Raw genomic sequence first — 20,805 nt, 5'->3', positions numbered from 1 at the left:
GACCGGTCTGTTAGGGGTTGAAGGGGGTTTTTCTATATTGGTTGTCCATAGATGAAATTTTGTTCAACATTATGGGTATGTTTTGAAGTGAATTTATTATTCAAATTCTGAACAAATAATGGGCTTAAAACCTTGAAAAGTGGGGCTGACGGGTAATGTGGGGCGTTATACGTATATAGAATAACCTACAAAAGCAATGATCCACAGGAGATGCGATGAGGTCGAACAAGTGTGACTGGTGACAATCTTGAAAAAGGTTTTGAATGAAAACAAAAACTATTGGAGAAAACTTGGTTCTCAGGCAAAAGTGTACATCTGGTTGGTCATTTTCAAGCCCGAGAAGTGCCATTTCCGGTGATCTGGGGGCTATCAAAACCAGAAATTTTCTTGTACGCTGCGCGCCAACCAATGGTGGCACTCCACTTTGATAGTAATTCGCCTGGACTCAAGCAAATCCCCCCCCCCCAATATTTCAAACAAATCGCCGCCCCTGGGCTAGGTGACATAAAATATTTAAGCAATGGACAGCTAATTTGTTTGTCAACTGTAACAAAAAATGTCAAACGAAATAAGAGAAACTCATTCAATTATTTATGAAAATAAATAAATGGCAGTTGTGAGCCGTTAGCCAAAAATGTTGGAACCGCCCCTTAGCTTTAAAAGTTAAACTTTTAACACATAAGATGAAGTTTCAAAGTTAAATCGTGTAGTTCAGCTGGAATGCAGGCAGAAGTGTTATGCAGCTAGCCTAAACTATACATGAAAAAAAACCTCAAAAATGAAACATAAAGAGCAATTTAAAGAATTTTGTACAACACTTTTTTCATGATAAACAAAATAAAACAAAAACTGCTAGCAAATTGCTTATCCACTAAAGAGCCTGTGTAAGAGAATATGTAAATTGACCTGACGTTTCAATCCTAGCAGGATCTTCCTCAGAAGCTGAATGACAAGTAAGAGTAACAGAAGGGACAAAAACACGCACATAATACAGACAGGTTAATGGTGAACACAAAAGAGAAATAAATGTAAGAGGATTACTAGACAACTTATCATGAAAAGTTGTATAAAGTAGAGTATATAAAGTAGAGTATATACTACACTATGTCAGAGGTCAAATTACGTCATACTTAATGTGGGTCAAGATGGGTCAATGAAAATTCATGAGATGACGCCATAGCCGAAAAAATGAATAACAAATGTATTGCATTGAAAATTAATTATACCTAAATGTTAACAAATTAATAAAGTAAAGCAAAGGTGAATTTAAATAAATAAAAAATTCTCATAAAACAATAATTCCGAAGAAAGAAATACTTGGTAATATAAAATAAATATTAAATATAAACTAAGCTAGGATGGAATGAGGAAGGTTAAGGAGTAATGATGTATCATAATTAAAAGGAAAGGGGAAAAGACGTTTTTGCAGTATCTGCAAAGTTGCGCTTTGTAAACCTGAAGGATTCGTGCCTTCCTCTGCATATAATATGTTGGCCACCAAAGAGATCTTACTATGTATTAGTAACGTTTTAATGTGGAGCTAGAACATGGTTAACAAAACAAGAAGGATTAGAAACAAAGCAGCAAGAAAAAAAGGAAAAAGAAAAGGAACTAATCATGAAATGTCAATGTCGTGGAAATTAAATAAATGCCTATATATTTGGTAAATAAAAGTGGTGGCTTACCTGAAATTTGTAACAATGTTAATACAGACAAGTGAAAATTCTCAAGTGTACCTGGGACGAAATGGTAATGTAATAACCCCATACAATAAATTATATCGACACAGTTAGGCCTATAAATAAATCATGTCCTAATGTTTAGCATGAAATATCTACAGAAACGCCGTATTATTAAATGGATGACTGCAAGTCAATCTCCTCATAATTATGTTTCTCTTTCCTCCTTCATAGATGAAACGGTATAGGCCTAGGTTCTGTGATAGCACCCTCATATATGTACAGCTAGTAAATTGTTAATACGTGTGGCTGGTATAGGATTGATACAAATAAAACGTGCATATATTTAAAATAACACAGAGTGAAATGAATAAGGACTGATGAATAACATAAGAGCGAACAAGAGCAGAGAAAAAAAGAAAATATTTGCAATACATCTACAAAGTTGCGCTTTGAAAACCTGAAGGATTCGAACCTTCTCCATCTATGATGGCCACCCGAAAGGTCTTTTGTTAACTAGTAAGCGCTTCAATGTGGAGCAAATGGTTAGTATACAACAAGAAGAAAAAAATGTCAAAACAAAGGCAAAGAAGCAGAACAATTTATACGACAGAAACGATAACCAAAGAAGAACAATGGAGACGAGTACTAGAATAAAGACAATGTTGAGAATGGATGGTATGACAACTTTATGTAAGTTTAACAAGATTTCAATAAGAAAACATCACGTAGAAAAATATAACGGCAATCTAAACCGCATCGAGACACTGCTGTATATAGAGCGAGAGCCAAGGGCGTAGGAACCGGGGGGGCTAGGGGGCGCCAGCCCCCCAGTGAAAAATGTGGAGGGGCGGAAGTATCATTCCGCCCCCCCCCCCCCCGCTTCGCAAGTCAGAAAACCCCTTTTTCATTTCCAAATGAGAAAAAAAATCTCATTTGGAGCACCAAATTGCATCTAAGGCCAGGTGAAAATACAAAATTAAGTTTACAAAATGGAGTCGGTGTTGAAGTGTGCTATATTGCACCAAATTGCATCTGAGGCTACCTGGAAATGCAAAAAAATCCAAAGGGGAGGGGGACACCCCTCCCATTAGACCCCTCCCGCAGGCCGGCCATATGTCTTCAGCCCCCCCCCCCACTCAAAAGTACCTTCCTACGCCACTGGCGAGAGCCCAGAGGGTTTGGTTAGCTGGGAAGGTACCGTAACCAATTGCCTTGTACATCACAATGTTCACAGTGCATTCCTGTACATGAAACCAGACGACTGGCAAACCGGCTGTGGTGGGTGTGGCTGGGAGAGCAATTTTTAAAGTCACCTAAAAGCTAACCTAGATCAGCTTTCATGGTAACCACATCAAAGTAAGTACAATGTGTCAGGTATGGCCCAAGAGCAACAAATGGCCATCGCCAGTAATTATTGGTGGTGGGGTATCCCTGCCAGTCATCAATAATTGACCCCTCACGGCTGACCTAGGTCAGCTCATGAGGTAACCAGTTGAAAACTACTGGAAAATGATGGTTAGGACTTCAGATACAAGGGATGGGCATTGCCAGTATTTTTTATTGGTGGGGTACCCCTGCCAGTAGACCCCCAAAATGCCCACCCCCTCATTGACCTAGGTGAGCTCATGATGTCACCAGTTGAAACCTACTGGAAAATGATAGGTATCACTTCATATGTAAGGGATTGGCATTTCCAGTAACTTCTATAAGTGGGGTACCCCTGCCAGTAGACCCCCAAAATGCCCATCCCCTCCTTGACCCAGGTCAGCTCATGAGGTAACCAGTTGAAACCTACTGGAAAATGATAGGTATCACTTCATATGTAAGGGATGGGCATTTCCAGTAATTTCTATTAGTGGGGTACCCCTTCCAGTAGACCCCCAAAATGCCCATCCCCCTCATTGACCCAGGTCAACTCATGCACAAATCCGCCACTATACCAGAAATGGTAATTTTGAATAAGTAAAATCGATTTTAATGGACATATACGGAAAATGCTGGCAGCATTCTGCCATAGGCTTTCAATCTTGACCGTCATAAAGTTTGAAGCCCAAAAGAACGTTCCGCGTCTATGGTAGGCCGCATAGGAAATAATTGCTGAGTTATGTCCGACATAATGGCTGAATTATGTCCGACATAAATCCGAATTACGTACCACATAAATACGAATTATGTCGGACATAAATCGACCAATCTGGTGAGCGCATCTCGATGCTTATTAATGCGGTACATTAATCGTATTTATGTACCGCATTAATCGTACATCTACCACATAAATTCGGATTCAGGTGTCTTCCAAGCTCAGCATAGCGTAATGCTCTTCGAAGATTATCAAACCGGTTCAAAGCATTGCGAACAAAAATCGGATTGTGTGGGATTGGGAGTCAACATTTGTCAATAACCTACAAGTATCGTTCGCTTTTCGACGAAAATCACGCAGATGTTGTACTTAGTCTATCATGCGTGCCATTGCGTTATACTTTGCTTTATACAGCATAAATAACTTGCGCTGCTTTCACGCTACAGCAAGAGGGATTAACACTAGCTCTGAGCAAGATAACAGCTTCAAAATTCGCTAATGTGATAGGTCTATTTAATGCCGGTATTAATTCTATTCAATGCCGGTATTAATTATACTGAATACCGTCATATGAAGCTACATGGCGATTGGCTGAGAATAAATGCAGGTATTAAATATAATTATTACCGGTAATAATTTTAGTTCATACGGACATTAAATCAGCAATTATTTCCCGTATGGCCTACCATATACGCGTCAGTCAGGAGGTGAAGGCCAACCCGATAAAAATGATAATTAATTTTCATTGCAACGTTATAGTTGAGCTTGTACATCAAGGTGTATTTCTCTAAAATGCATATACTAACAATGCGTTGCATGTAGTACAATTACTATACCATCAGATAAAGCAAACCCGTATTTTGCTCGCGCCGCCAACCATGCACGTCAAATTGTCCTTGCAGCATTAGTTCAGCGTTTCACACAAAGTTTGTGTATTGCCCACGTATGGTATGACCAGGGAGCTGCTACTCTTAACGACTATACCATCCGATAGAGCAAACCTGTAGTTTGACCGCGTCAACCATGCACGTCAAATTTCCCTTGCAACACTACTTCTTTGAGCGTTTCACACCAAGCTGTATTTCTCTATAATGCAAAATGCATATGCGCTGCAAAGAGCTTCTCCTGGACAACTAAAATCTTATCGTACGAGGGATTGAAGGCGCTAATTCAACTTGATATTGTGAAATTCTTGAGAGTGTCAGGTTGCTATACAAAACAGGAGTTGATGTAGTTATATCTATTAACATACTAGTAGAAAAATCCAGGAACTCGGCCAACTTCAACGTCATATGTCAGCATTATATGCAGTCACGTGATATGTGCGTACACGGCTTCATTGTTACCTTTTCAGTGTCGCAGCCCACGTACAATCTATATACCTGCGAGCAGACAGTGAGTGAGGGAGATTAACAAAAAGAAAAACGTCACTATTTGAAAAGGTGAGTTTAGTTTTGAGAGATATTTTTAAGGGGTTCACTGATTAGACCTATTTATGTTCCGATATATGAGGCCTTTGTTTTTATTTCATATTAGGCCTATACTTAATATTGTTGAACCAGGGAGTTCCATAACAACTCCCTGGTTGAACACTCTCGAAGATATATCATTTGTGGAAGAAGAGCATTAAAAATAGGCCTGGCAATTTGGCTTTAAAAATCACAAAGTCGGATGTTCATTTTTCCGTCAAACTCATGAAAGGTTCGAAATGACAATATATCCTTTGATAGGAGCCACAAATGTCTTCTCTCAAAAGAGGGCATGGAATTTGTACTATTCGAACGTTTTCGTCAGGACTTCGTTCAGGGAAGAATACTTTGGAGTTCAACGTAAACTCTGGAGAAGAATGGATGACCCTGAGTTTGCATAAATTTCAGGGTGTACAATGATAACTGTATTCGGAGTAAGAGGACGATTTCCTGTGCATGTGGATCAGCGGATTTGTTTTGTGTATGTCCACGTGGCATATCGCCTAATGTTGGCTTTACGGAAATGAAGATTAGAAGGTAGAGGAGCTACTTTATAGTAAAACTGTCCCCTTGTTAACCAGCACATCAGTGGAATCAGTGGATACTTGAGGCTGACCAGGAATCAAATGACCCTTGGCCCCTGCTTGTTAGTTTCCCCTTGCCCTTTAGCCAAACTTTTGTCATTCTTTTGAAATCACTTTCACTTTGTATTTGTATTTGTGTATCATTTTCATTTTCGCAATGCTGTTGCTAACCCTATCTGAAAGGGATTTAAAGGTATATGCAAGGCTCGTTTCAATTACAAAACCATGTTGAAACATGCACATATAATTGATAGATCGAGTTTGAAGGAAAATTGAATGAGATTCAAGAGTACCTCTGTTTTCAAAGCCTGGGCTGGACTGCTGCAATATGATAAAGATAACTTGATTGAATCTAAAATTGTAAACCGTACAAGATGCACTCTATTAAATTGGAAATGAGATTTTTGCTAACTTTCTAGACTTCTATAGATTATATTTGGAGTAGATAAAATTTATTAAATGTCATTTTATTGAAAGTAATTTTGGAATATATGAAAGTGATTACAAAACTTACAAGGCTGTTTTCATGGGTTACGCAAAGAGCACACCTACAAAAACACTATACTCAAGTTGAACAAATTGGTTAATTAAAGTTTAATAAATATTCATGAATGCATTTAGCGAAAATGAAACTTGAGATTGAAAAAATAAAAAACATAGATCAGAGTCTGATTAAGTGGGATATGGGTGGGAACTATAGTAGGTAATTTGAAGAGCCCATCATTGAGCAAGTCGGAAACAAAAAGAGAAAAACCCAAGCAATATTGGCATCATCGGGATGATGGTAGAGAGGGCGAGGAGAGCCGATTGCCGACAAGTAAATGAAGAAGTTGAAAAACATGGATTTAATATAGAAATTAGTGTTGTTCGTGTAAATTTAATGTCTTTGTGATTCATTTAGGCCTACCTAATGCAACTTTCCTAATGCAAGCGTTTCCAAGTGTACTACCGGTATATTACAGTATAAATATACAATATATATAGAGGAGTCATAAAATGCGTTAACAAGAAGCATAACTAATATCAAAGGGGCAAAAAGGTTAATAGGATATCATATATACGAAATGCATCTACACATACCGTACAAACGTTAATATATAAAGCGATATAACAAACATACTACAACCAAACATTCTAAGAATAACTAATATAAAAGAGGGGGGAAAGGTTAAGATGATAGGATATCATATAAAATACATCTACACATACAAAAGTTAATGCATAAAACGTTATAACACAGACTGCAACAAACATTGTAAATATACAATTTATAAAGAGGAGTCATAAAATACATTAACAGGAAGAATAACTATTATAAAAGAGGGGGAAAAAAGGTTAAGATGATAGGATATCACATAAAATACATCCTCTAATACAAAAGTTAATACATCAAACGAAATAACAAACAGACTATAGACAACAAACATTCTAAGTGCTCGGATGGATTGTATATAAAGCAGCACGGTATATAAAAGAGTTTCTGTAAACTTGTGTTCTGTATTTTGGCAAGATGTGGGGATTTCTTAGATTTATATATGTTCGATCTGTGCAGTAGACTTTTTAGTATACAGTATACAAGGGTTGTTCTGATCACTGTATATCATATTATGAGCCATTCTTGTGAACTCAGTTCTTGCAGCAGCATTTACTTTTTTTGTAAAAGTATATTGTATTCTAAATTAAATATAGCTGAATGTGTATTTGAGAACTTCATTTTTATTCTTTCTTTGTCTTTTTGCAATATAAAATGGTATACCAGACAGGCACTGCATAGATCACATGTGGTATAATAATAGTATTGAAAACACATTCCTTGGCATTTTGGTTAAAGAAAGACACCAACGTAAAGCCTCACTATAGATACTATACTTTGCTGAATACCTCTGATACATGCCAAGAAAAAGGTCAAACTGTCATCGATGTATAACTCCCAGCATGGAGCTATCGGTGATAGCTCCATGCTCCCAGGTACTCAGTTTTGGAGGTTCTTTAGCCACCTCTGATCCCTCAATAATAACACGTTGCGATCTTGATAGAACGCGACCTTCATGTTTAATGTCTTTTTTTTTCTTTTCTTTTTTACAAAACTGATTTCCTTTGATTTTTTTTGGGTTTAAGCAATACATTCTTGCGGTCACATGTAGAAAAGGGTATACATTATGCTAGAGTGATGCTCGTGATGAGCAGAGCTGCCAATAGATATAAGAGAAACTGTATCAAAAACATGAGTGTGAACTGTGTGAATACATCTTGATCTTTGTGACCTTGAACCGAGGGAGAAATATATTTCTTATAGTTAAGTTGACTAGCCAGCTACTACAGCACAGTGCTACAGCTATCTATGGCAGTTAAAAGCTCTCCAATGGTGAGGAATGGCAACAAGTAGCTGTTATTTTTTCAACTAAGTTCAACCTTATTGAGAGTTTTTGCAATTATGACATGCACACAGCGCCCCTCCCCCACCCCCCCCCCCCCCAACAAGTAAATTGCAATGTATCCAAGTTTTAACATGTTTTGTTTCACAAAAGTGAAAAAAATTGTGCACCAAGTGGCTCCCTGTGAGTTTTCATGTTTGAAAAATCTCCAGACTCTGAGGGGGAATGTACCATCCTCAGAACCCCCTTATACACCACGTATAGGCCTACACGAGACATGCTGCGTTAACACGCGGAGGTACACAATCAAAACATTCCCAAAGGAAATCATGCGTATGCCCATAGAGAAGAGTGTTCCAATCTCATTATAGTATATACTCAACTTTGATAAGGAAGTTGAAAAGTCTCTTTGAGGAACTATGTACGGAAGCGTAGAAGGAACATTGCATTGACGAGTTACCGACTTGACAAAACGACAATTATCTGCAAATTGACGAGTTGTCGAGATGGTAACGTGACAAAATTCAGAAAATTGACGTTTTGACGAGATAACGGATCTCGTCAATGCATCAATTTTCTGCAAATTGACGAGTTGCACACTTACTTACTCGTCAAAACGTCAATTTTCTGAATTTTGTCACGTTACCATCTCGTCAACTCGTCAATTTGCAGATAATTGTCGTTTTGTCAAGTTGGTAACTCGTCAATGCAATGTCCCTTCTACGCTTCCGTAACTATGCCATCAGGATGTCAGTAACAAGAGATCTAAGAAAATTGGCAGTGGCGAACCCCTGTTATGTCGGAGTATAAGATCACACTGATAAAATTGAAATATATCCCTTACTGCCAAGTAACTTTGCACTCACATAATGATATGGTAAGGAAGATTAAAAGTCTCTGCGAGGAACTATGCTATCGATCAGGATGTCAGTACAAGAAAATTGACAGTAGAACATATTTGGCGCAATGCAGAATATGTCGTATGCGCCACAAGGTTTTGAAGCAGTCTATTTTTTTCTGGCTGGAGTTCCTTCTAGAGTTCTGTTTTGGCTCACCCCTGTGATGTTGGAGTATAAGATCACACTGTATGTCCAAAGGTTCGAAACCGGTAAGGAAGGTCGTAATTCCACTGTAGGCGTTTTGTCACCTGTATATATATATATATATATATATATATATATACATATATAAATGAAAATCGTAATGAGTTGGAAATTCAAGAACAGTGAAAAAACTTCCAGCCTCCACCGGGATTCGAACCCGGGCCTTCCGCTTTGTACGCGGACACCCTAACCAACTAGGCTATGGACGCTGATTTTACAATCAGTCCAGAGGTTCGAAACCGGTAAGGAAGGTCGTAATTCCACTGTAGGCGTTTGTCACCTGTATCGAACAATACTAGTTCTGTTTATATATATAAATACTAGTTCTGTTTATGTATATATATTTATATATATATATATATTTATGTATATATATGTATATATATATATTTATGTATTTATATATTTATGTATATATATATATATATATGTAGATTGTATGGCAATATTTAGATGTGCATGAAATGTTACTATAAAATCGGCTGAGACGCCCCAAATTAACAGATAGCTGGGAATTTCTCGGAGCTTGACATGCATAAAGGCATGCGAATATAACATACACAGAATCTTCTTTTTCGGATAATGGGAGTCCCATCACATGTAAGAGATAATGTGTTTCAAAAATGCCCTTTAGCAACAAAGATTCAATAATAGCAACTTCAAACTGGACTTAGAATGGATCGCAGGCATGCAAGTATAGTCATATCCCATCACCACCTCCTTCTTCTAGGTTAATGGGGTTCACAAAGATTTGTAAGAGTTACTATGGTGTTATGTTTATTGGGGAAACGTTTGGGAAGAAAGATAATATTCTCAGCGAAGACGCAAACCTGGCCACCATCCAATTAAGAGATATCATATTCCATTTGGGAGATATCACACTATTAATGCTTCTGCACTCATATGACTTGAGCAGGGTCTTAATATGATATCAGTTCCCCCGGGCCCTATACGCACAGATTTTTCCCACCATACAATTCCCACACCAGATGTGGACTATAAGGACAATGTGAACATGACTGTTTGCTCATACGGAAGACATAATTCCCATTACCATACTAGTCTACGTTGGTGTACATATACCTAGATATGTTACGACATGAACTGAGGGGCCCGGAACAGAGGTCTCCATGACAAAGAAAGGAATACAAGCTAGGATATAAACAGGAAAGGTTCAACTCTCAGCTTCATTCAACGTTATTCTGTTATTCAGATGTCAACTTTGAATGTCCAACTTCATCCGTTTCACTTAGAGTAGCCATAGTGTCGAAGGAATCATCGTTATGGGGGGGGGGGTGCCTACATTGCGTGCGTAATGATAACTTGTATGGGTTTTATAGAAGCAATGTTCTCTTATTGATCAGTTATATGAAAACTGCCCTGAATATCGAACGACATACTGTACCTGAAATTGTGTACGATCTTCTAATCCTCCAAAGACCTTTATCAGACCTTCTCACCAGTACCATTGTTAATTATAGACTAACCGTTTTACAGAGGTTTTGTTACAGGAGGAGGGGGGGGGGGGCAGGAGGCGACCAGTTTCATCAGCATGAGGGTGACTATTGGGTCTTTTTTTGTACCTTTGTAACTTCAGCCAGAAATCGACAGCATACCACCGTATAGACACTTTGGTGAATATTCTACTGAATTTAGGGACATGTTAACCGTTCTCTCCCCCTTATTCAAGAAGAAATAGAAACTGAACAGAGAAATTGAGCTCTGTTACATCATTGTTATCTTGCGATAAAATGTTAAAGGAAAAATTAAATTGCTATGTACATATTAACAGTAATGTGTTGAACATGTGCTGAACCGTGTACAAATATGACGATGTAGAAATGTGAATTTTCCAAACTCCATTAAACCATAAACAACCCCCCCCCCTCCCCCTGCTTGTAGAAGCCAGATAAACGCATGCCCAGTGAACAACTCAAAATAAACCCTTTAACACTGAAGCATTCTCTTTAGAGATCAATCAGTATCGGTCCCAAGTTTTAGCTGACTAAACATAATAGAAGTTTTCAATATTGCTTGTGTTGATGGTTTGATCCCTATAATGTATTCCCAGGATTATTAAAACAGACCATTACATTTCTTAGAGTTGGTACCTGCTTGCAGAGTAGCAGGAAAGTTCTTGTTGTAATTAGAGCAATATGTGACTTTCTAGCATATTGGGGGTGGGGGTGAGGTGAGGGTGGGGTGGGGGGTGGGGGGGGGCAATACTGACTACCGTCGACATTGCTAATTTAAGTGCACATAGCAGATGTGTATGTCACTCAACAAATTTGAAATAAAGTATTCAAACAGATTTAGATTTTGAAGTGAGCGATAATGTATTTACGTATAATATTTTTTTAAGCATGACTTATAGAGAAGGACTGAATTGTTAGCATTTAGTTTTAAAGTTTTTGTCTTTTATTAGCATTAAATGTCAGGAAAGACTACCACGTGTTGTATCAACTGGTGGGGTGCTTCAAAACCCCACATCTATAGCCCATGCCGGAATCTGATTAGGATAAAAATCTACATATATGCCGTGTATCGTACCATTCTACGCCAACCATAATGATGCTATATTACATTCATCAGCAATCAATTTTATTGTCACTTTCAGAGAACTTTAAGCTTCAAAGTCTAAGTATACAATCAAATCATGAAAGAAATCGTTTATAATCCCACTCCACCCCACCCGCTGCTCCCATTCAGCAAATACGTTGGTTATATAGATAATAATGTGTACATAAAATAGCCCGACAAAGTCTGACAATTATAACTAATTGATTCGTTTGGATAATTGATTACTGGATACCTGAACCTGAACAACATTTGTTCATCAAAGACATTCGCCGTTAAGATTCACACCCATGTGGAAATAACCTCGAAAATGGTTGCGTGTGAAGATCAGAGATCAAGAAGGGATCAAGGTATAGCTTGCAAATGAATGTTAGATGAAAGTTTGAAAGGATGTTCTCATAAAGCCAGGTTTTAAATCCAATGTGGATTTTGTGTTTGTGTCCTACTCGTTTTATATAGGCACAATGCTTTCTTGTTTTGTTTGCAACTATTGAGAGCCTATATATCATCGCTCATGATGCGAGGTTTCTTGAATTCACCGATGACGCAGACATGTTCGTTATATTTCATGCAGCGGTCAATATATATATATATATATATATATATATATATATATATATATATATATATATATATATATATATATATATATATATACACAATATACATACAATCAGGTCCGGACAAATTAAGAGAAAATGCTTATTTTAATAGTAGAAAGCTAAATAACAATTAACATCAGCGACTGTTTTATTCGCGACAGTATTGATTAACAAATAAAACCCCAAAAGAGTGAAGAATATAAAACGACATTGAGCAAGTATTATTGTAGTGTGAATTAGATGACTTTCAGCACAGCAAAAGATGCCGACATGATAGCAATTGTTACCAAGACAACGGGTAGCGATTTTGGGCGTGCACTTCCAGCAGTAGGGACAGGAATGTCCTCAGTTGTTGGGTTTACTTGCAATTCGTATGACAGGACACCTAGAACTGCGTAATGGTCTGAGAGGTCAGTTACGTTACGGGCGTCGAAACAAGTACGACTGTCGGCGTACATGGGCCGAACGTCGGTAGCAGTCATACACAATGCCATCGGTGAGGATCGAGGCCGTACGGCCTCTAACGTCGCTGAGGTCGGTTGTATGTGTTCGTCGCTGAAGAGTACATAGTCCAGCCACTTACGAGTAGTTTCGCCGGGATCAAAGACATCGTTGACCACTTTATCATAGGAGAACTCTAAATCACCTGTTATCGTTGGCAGGGTTGAATGTAAGGTGGAGATGATCTCCGCCGCGTGCTCGGGTCTGTTCGCTTTATCAGCGTTTAAATCACCGGCGTAGATGACAGCCTCGTCCGCAGGAATATTCTGCTCAAGCATGAAGTTATACATCTCTTCAGCTTGTAGCATTCGAATCAGACTTGTGTTCTCCCTTTCGTATGCCTGAAAGTGGGTCCCAAAAATATGGTATAATTTGCTTTCACCTTCCACAGTCTTTCGAACTTTGGCGTAAGCAACTCCTTTCTTCATGGTACTGTCTCCCCATCGGGAGATGTGCTCGAACACCTTTCGTCCTTCCTTATCGATCGGCCATTTACTAGCGATGAAGATACCACCATTCTCTGGCTGTCGTAGATTCGGTATAGCACCTACCGTTTTGGTATAATAAGGAAACCCGTATTGATCAAGGATGTCCCGGATCTCCAAAAGGTTATCGTCATCTTGAGCAAAACATCCTCCCATGAAAACTTCGTTGAAAACGATGACATCCACATCAGGGTGCATCTTCAAGACTTCCGGTATTATGCGACAGGTGCGCTCCTTTTGGCCGGATTGGTAGAAGAGATACCTCAACTCATATACATTGTATGCCATGACCTTTATGACGTCAGCGGAGGTTTCCACCAACGGTACTGATTGGTCTGGGAACGAACATCGGACTCTCGTCCCTGTCTTGCATGTCGCGTTTGGATGAGATGCATTGGAGTAGTCGAATGGTTCCTCACATACATACTCGAGACCAAAGTGTGGACAATAAGAAGAATCTGCATGACAATCTGGTACATCATCTGTGGGGGAAACAAATTCAAATTCATAACGTTATTTCTAATGATATATTGTGTTATATAGGCTACGCGCAGGGTATTCGTGCATCGGCGTTGTGGCTGTATGAGATCATGTGACATGTGTAGACTATATTTGTTTAAGGCAGTGTTCGATTTTTCCGGTATCGCATCGCAAAATGCGATCCAAAACGACAAACTTGCGAGACGTTTCCAAATCAGCATCGCACATTGTGCCGATTTGTGCGATACAAATTCCTAGTCAGATTTGGGAGCAAACACTCAAACCTTAACTTACGAACTGTCGATCACAATGTAGAAGTTATAATTTATTGAGTTTATACTCAATGTACAACTTATTCGCTTGACCGTATAGCGAAAAAAAACCTGAAAAAATAATATCCTACCATAGTTAAGTGTAAAGCAAATAGCCTAACCACCTCGGCGGTTACGGATCTCACGTAACTAAAAGGTTCCCTGGCAACGTGCCAAAAAATGTTAACAAACAGGTGTTACACAGGGGATGAGCTCACAGTTGTTGGGAAGGTACCTGGGCAAATTCGCAGCACATGTACCGTGGTACAGTAGTTGGGTTCAGGGTTAAACACTGCAGTTGTTAAAATGTACGCATAGTGCACGCTATTCATTGTTAGGCAGTCTAGAAACGGGGCTTTGCTGAACGTTGTTTGTTTCATAATATCGGAAGTTTTGTAAGTTGCACTTTTTAAAGATTGAAAGACAGATTAAATCTCTTTTCATTTTATAACATAATATAGCTACTTTAACTTGTCATTTTAAAATTTACATCAGTTTCGTGACAATTTAAATAAAAAAAGTTGTCAGTATTTTGCATCCTCAACTGCGATTTTTTTCATCGCCAGACATCGCAAAAAATGACAACAATTTTCGGGGGCTTTCGCCCCCAGGATCCCCACGAGGGGTTCTACCCCATGACCCCACCATAGCCCTAAGACGGGCCCCTGGACACCACGCCTTTATGCTCGCACGTTACGCGTGCTAGGCAGGCGAACACCGGCGGGAAATCGGCAGTGTGTTCGCGGGAAATTGAACAAGGTTTTCCAACACTGCTGAACTGTGCAGTTACTGTATGCATCATGTTCAAGGTTTTCACGGAGGCCTTTGAGGAAATGAATGGTTAGTACAGTGTATATATGCTGCACTAATGCTGTGTGTAGGCCAAGGTTCACGAAGGTCATTGGTTATATTCGCGCGCCGTAGAGGTGTTTTTAGATGTTACGGAGAGTCAGGTTTCCATGGATATTAATCGAAAATGAATCTGAGTTTAACTGACGCTAAAGAAATGGATCGTCTTGGGCAGATTAACAAATCATTGCAAGTATAAATAAGTAGAGGTAGCTCTGCTGTTAAAAAGAAAAGTTCAATATCGGTTTGCTGTTATCAGCAATTAGGCAAAATTTTACCGATACCGATATGCTGCCGATATTGCAAATATCGGCCGTAACCGATATTGAAAACGATTATCGTAGCAACACTAGTATAAATAATAATAATAAACAAACATTTTCTAGTTAATACATTGATCGCCAACATTTGGTCCGTTTTGTGGTAATTTCAAAACTGCTATTCAATATTGGGGAACTGCTACGCAACAAAAATATTGTATAGCAATTGTCGAAATTTGTTGCTATGCAATGTTTTGGCCATAAGTCGAACACTGGTTTAAGGTAATAGAGATATTGCTTACTGTTGCAATGCAATATATAGCCACCTGACTGACGTAAGTTCCAATTTAAGAGGGATATGCGCGAAGGTAGTCAATGTTGCTCTGAAGCAAAATATGTGCACGACAAATGCAGATTTGACCAGTTCTGCACACTATTTACTGCTATTTCTACAACTGAGGACTGAGTAGCTATACATTGTTTAACATTTGAGTAAACAAGTACAATGGATATAAAAAAAGAGCGCCGAACCCATAAGTTCCTAACCTAGTGAATCCTGAAATTCGGTGTATAGTAGGCCCATAGTTCTGATTTGTTTTTGTTTTCTGATAGGCTATAACATATTTACATAGGACGTTATTGGTCGCTTACTGTTCACCCGATAATGTCAGTGAACACCCCTAATTTCATTTCATTTCATTTATTTGTTTCTTCACAATATAAATACAGAGAAGTTAACTAAGTGACAAAACATATCAACAATAGGGAAAATTGTGAAAGGAAGCACTCCAAAAAACACAGAGCGCTCCCATAAGTCAATAGAGAGAACAATACAAGAAAACAGTAACACTAATATCCACCCACACACCAACCCAATACGTATAACTAACCCACCCCACCCCTACCACCCACAATACACACATATATATATACATATGCATACATACACAATTGAATACAAATACACACACGCATATAAGTATCTGCATTTACATACATATATATATATATATACACCCGTGTTAATATAAACATGTTTGCTTACTTACACAAACACAAAAACAATCATGTATATATACATATATGTTAAGGGTAAAAAATTACCATAATAAAGGGATGGCTACAGCGTACAAAATACAAAATGAAAACTTAAGATCTTAGTAGAGGTTTATAAGGGATCTAGAAGAGTTGTAATTTACGAAAGGAGTGAACATTATGCTTAGAAGTTAAACTCTCTGTAATGGAATTCCAGGTGCTGATGGCTAGATAATGCAAGCTTGTCTTCGAAAAAGTTGGCCGATTGCCAGGAAGAAGAAGACGATTGTTCTGACGTGTGTGATAATTGTGAACTAGGGAATTCCGAACGAATAAAGTAGACTGAAAAAACCTAAAGGTAAGAGATTGTTGAAGAAGCGATAGGTGAAGGTTGCAATATTAATTTTGATTATGTCATTTAATTTTAACAAGTTAAGGGACTTAAAAAGTGCACTGGTGTGTTGCAGAATACGTGGTGCAGAATACGTAATATGTCTAATAGCTCGTTTTTGGAGAACAAATAACTTTCTTAAAGCGGAGTTACTAGTGCCCGACCAAGCAAGACTACGGTAGCTGAGATGGGGATGAACAAGAGTTAGATAAATAGTTCGAAGAATATGTTTCGGTAATATCTTTTAAGTCTACCGATCATTCCAACACCCTTAGCTACTTTCGAACACAGGTGAGAAGTATGTTCATGCCAATTAAGCTTTGAGTCAATAAGAACACCAAGAAATTTAACACTGGTAGCAGCTTCAAGTGGGTGGTTATTAATGATAATACTTGAGTTGGAGTTTTGAGTATGAGGCATGTTAAAGACCATATAGTTTGTTTTGATAACATTAAGCGAAAGCGAAAATACCAATAGGCTATATATCACTGATCACACACTATACTACACATCCAATGTATCATGGGACATATCATACAGCACTCGACAGCCACTATGTAACTTTAAAGCAACTAAAAGTGAACTTAGAGTGAGTTCGAGCGTTGCATTTGTAATTATTCTGGATTTATTAATTGTAGTTACTTTCAAAAGAACCCAGCACAATGCCGCCGAACTGACTCTTATCAGATATGGAAGAGATTGCTGTCATTGTATTCGATCATTGGACTCCGAAGATACTGCAACTAAAACTGGTAAACATGTTTACGAACACGGTATATCCCCACACTATATATATATATAAATAATATATATATATATATATATATATATATATATATATATATATATATACATATATATATATATATATATTTATATATATATATTTATATATATATATATATATATATTTATATATATATATATATATATATATATGTATATATATATATATATATATATATATATATATATATATATATATATATATATATATATATATATATATATATATATATATATATATATATATATACCGTATATATTCGAGGGAGACATGTCTGTCTTTAGTGTCACGTTAGCTATCATCAGTCATTAAAGAAATTATTTTTTTCTGGTTTAAGAGTGTCGTAATAACTACCAGACTTAAGTAAATCTCAAGGGTTATGCAGTGGCGGAGAGTCCATATACAGTCAGAAGGGGGGGGGGGGCACCCGCCCTGACGGACTCAAATGGACTGTTGGCGCCCTTTTCAGCTTTTTAACACTTTTTACTTATTCGCGATTATTGACTTTTTTATTGCGCTCTCAAATACCTATTGACATTTGTCACATTTTGTTGGTGTAATTTAGGCTGACAAAATGGCGATGACACCTATTTATTCTTCGTTTACTATCTGCAAATTAGCCAGGCCTGGAAAGGGTTATTTCCGGCGATCTAGGGAGTATATTTACTCAAAATAAAATCTGTACGCTCCGCGCCAACCTGTGGTGGCGCTCCGCGCCAACCTGCCAGTGGTGGCGCTCCGCTTAGATAGTGTCGAAAGCGCCCCTACAGACCATTCTCGCCCCCCCCCCCCCTGACCAATACCCCTAGGCTCCGCCACTGGGGTTATAAGGCCAACATCATGAGCTCATTTGTAACCCTAACCACGTGATGATTGTGGATGAAACCCTTGACTTTACTTTGAGTGTTCATAGAGTTAAGATGTAGGTGTGAAATTGTCGCACCCGGACGCGATTTTTTTTTTCCCAAACAGGTTTGCAATCGTGTGTAAATAGCCGCTCATGATTGGTCGGAAAAATTGCGTCATCACCAAAATGTCTGCATTCATTCCTTGCAACGAAGATATACCCGTTCAAAATTACCCGAAGCTTTTCGAATCTTAGGAATTGGTTTATACATATTCAGCACACTAGTTTGTTATGATTGTTTGATCATACTATCGATGTTTGTTCAAAGTTTTCTGTGTACAGAGTGCTTCAAACATGTGCTATAGGCCTATATGTACAGTGCAGTAAACAAAAATGTATCATACTGCAGACTATACTGTTTTGCGTATATTCATTCATAACTCGTGAACTCGCGTCGTGAAGTTGAGTTTAGCGTACTCATTCCACGAAACGAATTCCGATTTCAATATAACAGCTCAAAAATCTTAGAAAACGTAAACACGAACCCAATTGAATGTAGCGTATATGTATCATAAGTAAGGTCAACATATGATCCAAGCATTGAAAGTTAAGTTAGGACGTTTGAAGGGATTTACCCTGTAACTAGACTTAATTAAGTGCCGGTGTGTTATTCAGTGTATGTCTTCGAACTTCCAATCGATGGTCATTATTGGTGCTGACGTAACGAGCAATCTGATTGGCAGAAAACTATGGAACGCCAAAAGCGCAACGCATTTCGTTGCCTCGATCGATTTCGCCTCCTTCTATTTCGTTGCCTCCTTTTATTTCGTTGCCTCCTTTTATTTCGTTTCCTCCTTCTATTTCGTTGCTTCGTTCTATTTTGCTGCCTCCTTCTATTTCGTTGCCTTCTTCTATTTCGTTGCCTCCATTGATTTCGTTGCCTCCTTCTATTTTGCTGCCTCCACCTATTTCGTTGCCTCGTTCTACATCGTTGCCTCGTTCGATTTCGATTTCGTTGCCTCGATTGAATTCGCCTGGTTATGTAAAACTCTATATAATTGCAAACCTGTTTGGGAAAAAAATATTTACACCCGGGCAGCAATGAACGAGACTATGCACACTGTTGAACACGTTCCCAAGTACTCGATACTCAAATAATGCACCCCATTCATCACCACTGCAGTGAAAATTCTGGTCAGAACGTCGGCCTGGTCTTAATGGAACAATAATGTGAACGATTGAGGTTACACGGGAACTACCGACACTAGTCAACGAAGGCAGTATGGCTTTGGGAGTACATACGACGGGATTTTAAAGTGACGTGCGTTTCGAAAAAGGAAATATATAAAACTCAACATCTTCAAAAAATGGAACTTCATTTAAGCTGCTGATCAGACCAACCATGAAAAAGGAGGTCTCACCAAGCTCACTTTGCCGAAAATTTTCCTTAAATTAAGAAATTGACGATCGAAAGAACCCAAACATTTATCCGCTGAAGACAGATTTTATTCATGTATGCTGTTACGTCATGTCTGGGATTTAAACAAGCCAATGAGCGAACTCACTGTAATGCATATTCAGTATCAACGGAGCTCTCCTTTCTCGAATAACAGCTGATCATCATCGATACGACTAGCAGACTATAGTAACAGCAGTAATAACGTGTGCAGAATGGTGACACATAATATACTACACTCGGTAACACAGTCCTTAGATATACTTCACACTCTCAGTCTCTGACTATAGGCCTAAAATAGAGTAACATTATTAGAAAACTAGGTCTCTGACTAGGCTATCAATATTATACAAGGGCCTATAGGCTATACTAACAGTTAGCTTAAGTTTCAACTGACGTTCGATGAAGCTGATCGAAGGAAAACTGACTTACTGTCCTTTATTATATATTCAATTCAGCAAAAATCTCGCTCCTGCTGAGAGAATGCAGGTTTACCAGGTATTCATCTATAAACCCTTGCTTTATGATCTCTAGAATGCTCCTTTAAAGCTGAATTGATGATGACGTCATCTCCTCAGTGCAGACCTTATATGGTTAATGATAATCCATATAGTTTCTTAAATTGTAATAACTCAACCAAATCACATTCGTTTTACCCCATACAAAACAACAGAGCAACCATGGATGTGGATGGCATTCAACACTATTTGTACTTGGCAAATTTGTATATAGACATTGTAAACATGTCATTTTGATACCATTAAGTTCTTATGATGTTCCCATTGAGTTTGTGTTGTATTTGAGGAACTAATCTTAATGGTGTATACATTGTCCAGTCACTTTAACCGATGAGCCTGAACTGTTTACAGTGTCATTGCTCAAAACTTAAATGTGATATTAGAAGCATAACCTGTACTGATATAAAAGTCCC

At 38.2% G+C, this 20,805-nt stretch overlaps 1 protein-coding gene, 1 long non-coding RNA gene and 1 other non-coding gene across 4 annotated transcripts in view; 1 reads left to right on the top strand and 2 right to left on the bottom strand.

The window, feature by feature from the left end:
- The first annotated feature begins 4,594 nt into the window (after window positions 1-4,594).
- Window positions 4,595-20,805, top strand: part of LOC139970376 (uncharacterized) — a 32,432-nt gene continuing 16,221 nt past the window's right edge. The window contains exons 1-2 of one of the 2 annotated variants that reach the window (XR_011794132.1): window positions 4,595-5,204; window positions 16,611-16,751. This is a non-coding gene — a long non-coding RNA (uncharacterized lncRNA). The remainder of the gene's footprint in view (window positions 5,205-16,610; window positions 16,752-20,805) is intronic. The other variant, XR_011794133.1, reaches the window with a different exon arrangement.
- On the bottom strand, window positions 9,430-9,502 carry Trnac-aca (transfer RNA cysteine (anticodon ACA)). Its single transcript has one exon. It is a non-coding gene; the product is annotated as a tRNA-Cys (tRNA).
- The window catches only part of LOC139970375 (sphingomyelinase C-like), a 26,322-nt gene continuing 17,806 nt past the window's right edge, over window positions 12,290-20,805 (bottom strand). Inside the window, exon 3 of the mRNA XM_071976009.1 lies at window positions 12,290-13,940. Coding sequence (XP_071832110.1) covers window positions 12,709-13,940 — 1,232 coding nt within the window. The 3' untranslated portion in view covers window positions 12,290-12,708. The remainder of the gene's footprint in view (window positions 13,941-20,805) is intronic.

This window comes from Apostichopus japonicus, chromosome 8 (genome assembly GCF_037975245.1).
Source record: "Apostichopus japonicus isolate 1M-3 chromosome 8, ASM3797524v1, whole genome shotgun sequence".
NCBI classification, from domain to species: domain Eukaryota; kingdom Metazoa; phylum Echinodermata; class Holothuroidea; order Aspidochirotida; family Stichopodidae; genus Apostichopus; species Apostichopus japonicus.
The sequence above is the reverse complement of the archived record's forward strand: the minus strand, read 5'-3'. Positions and strand labels throughout refer to the sequence as shown.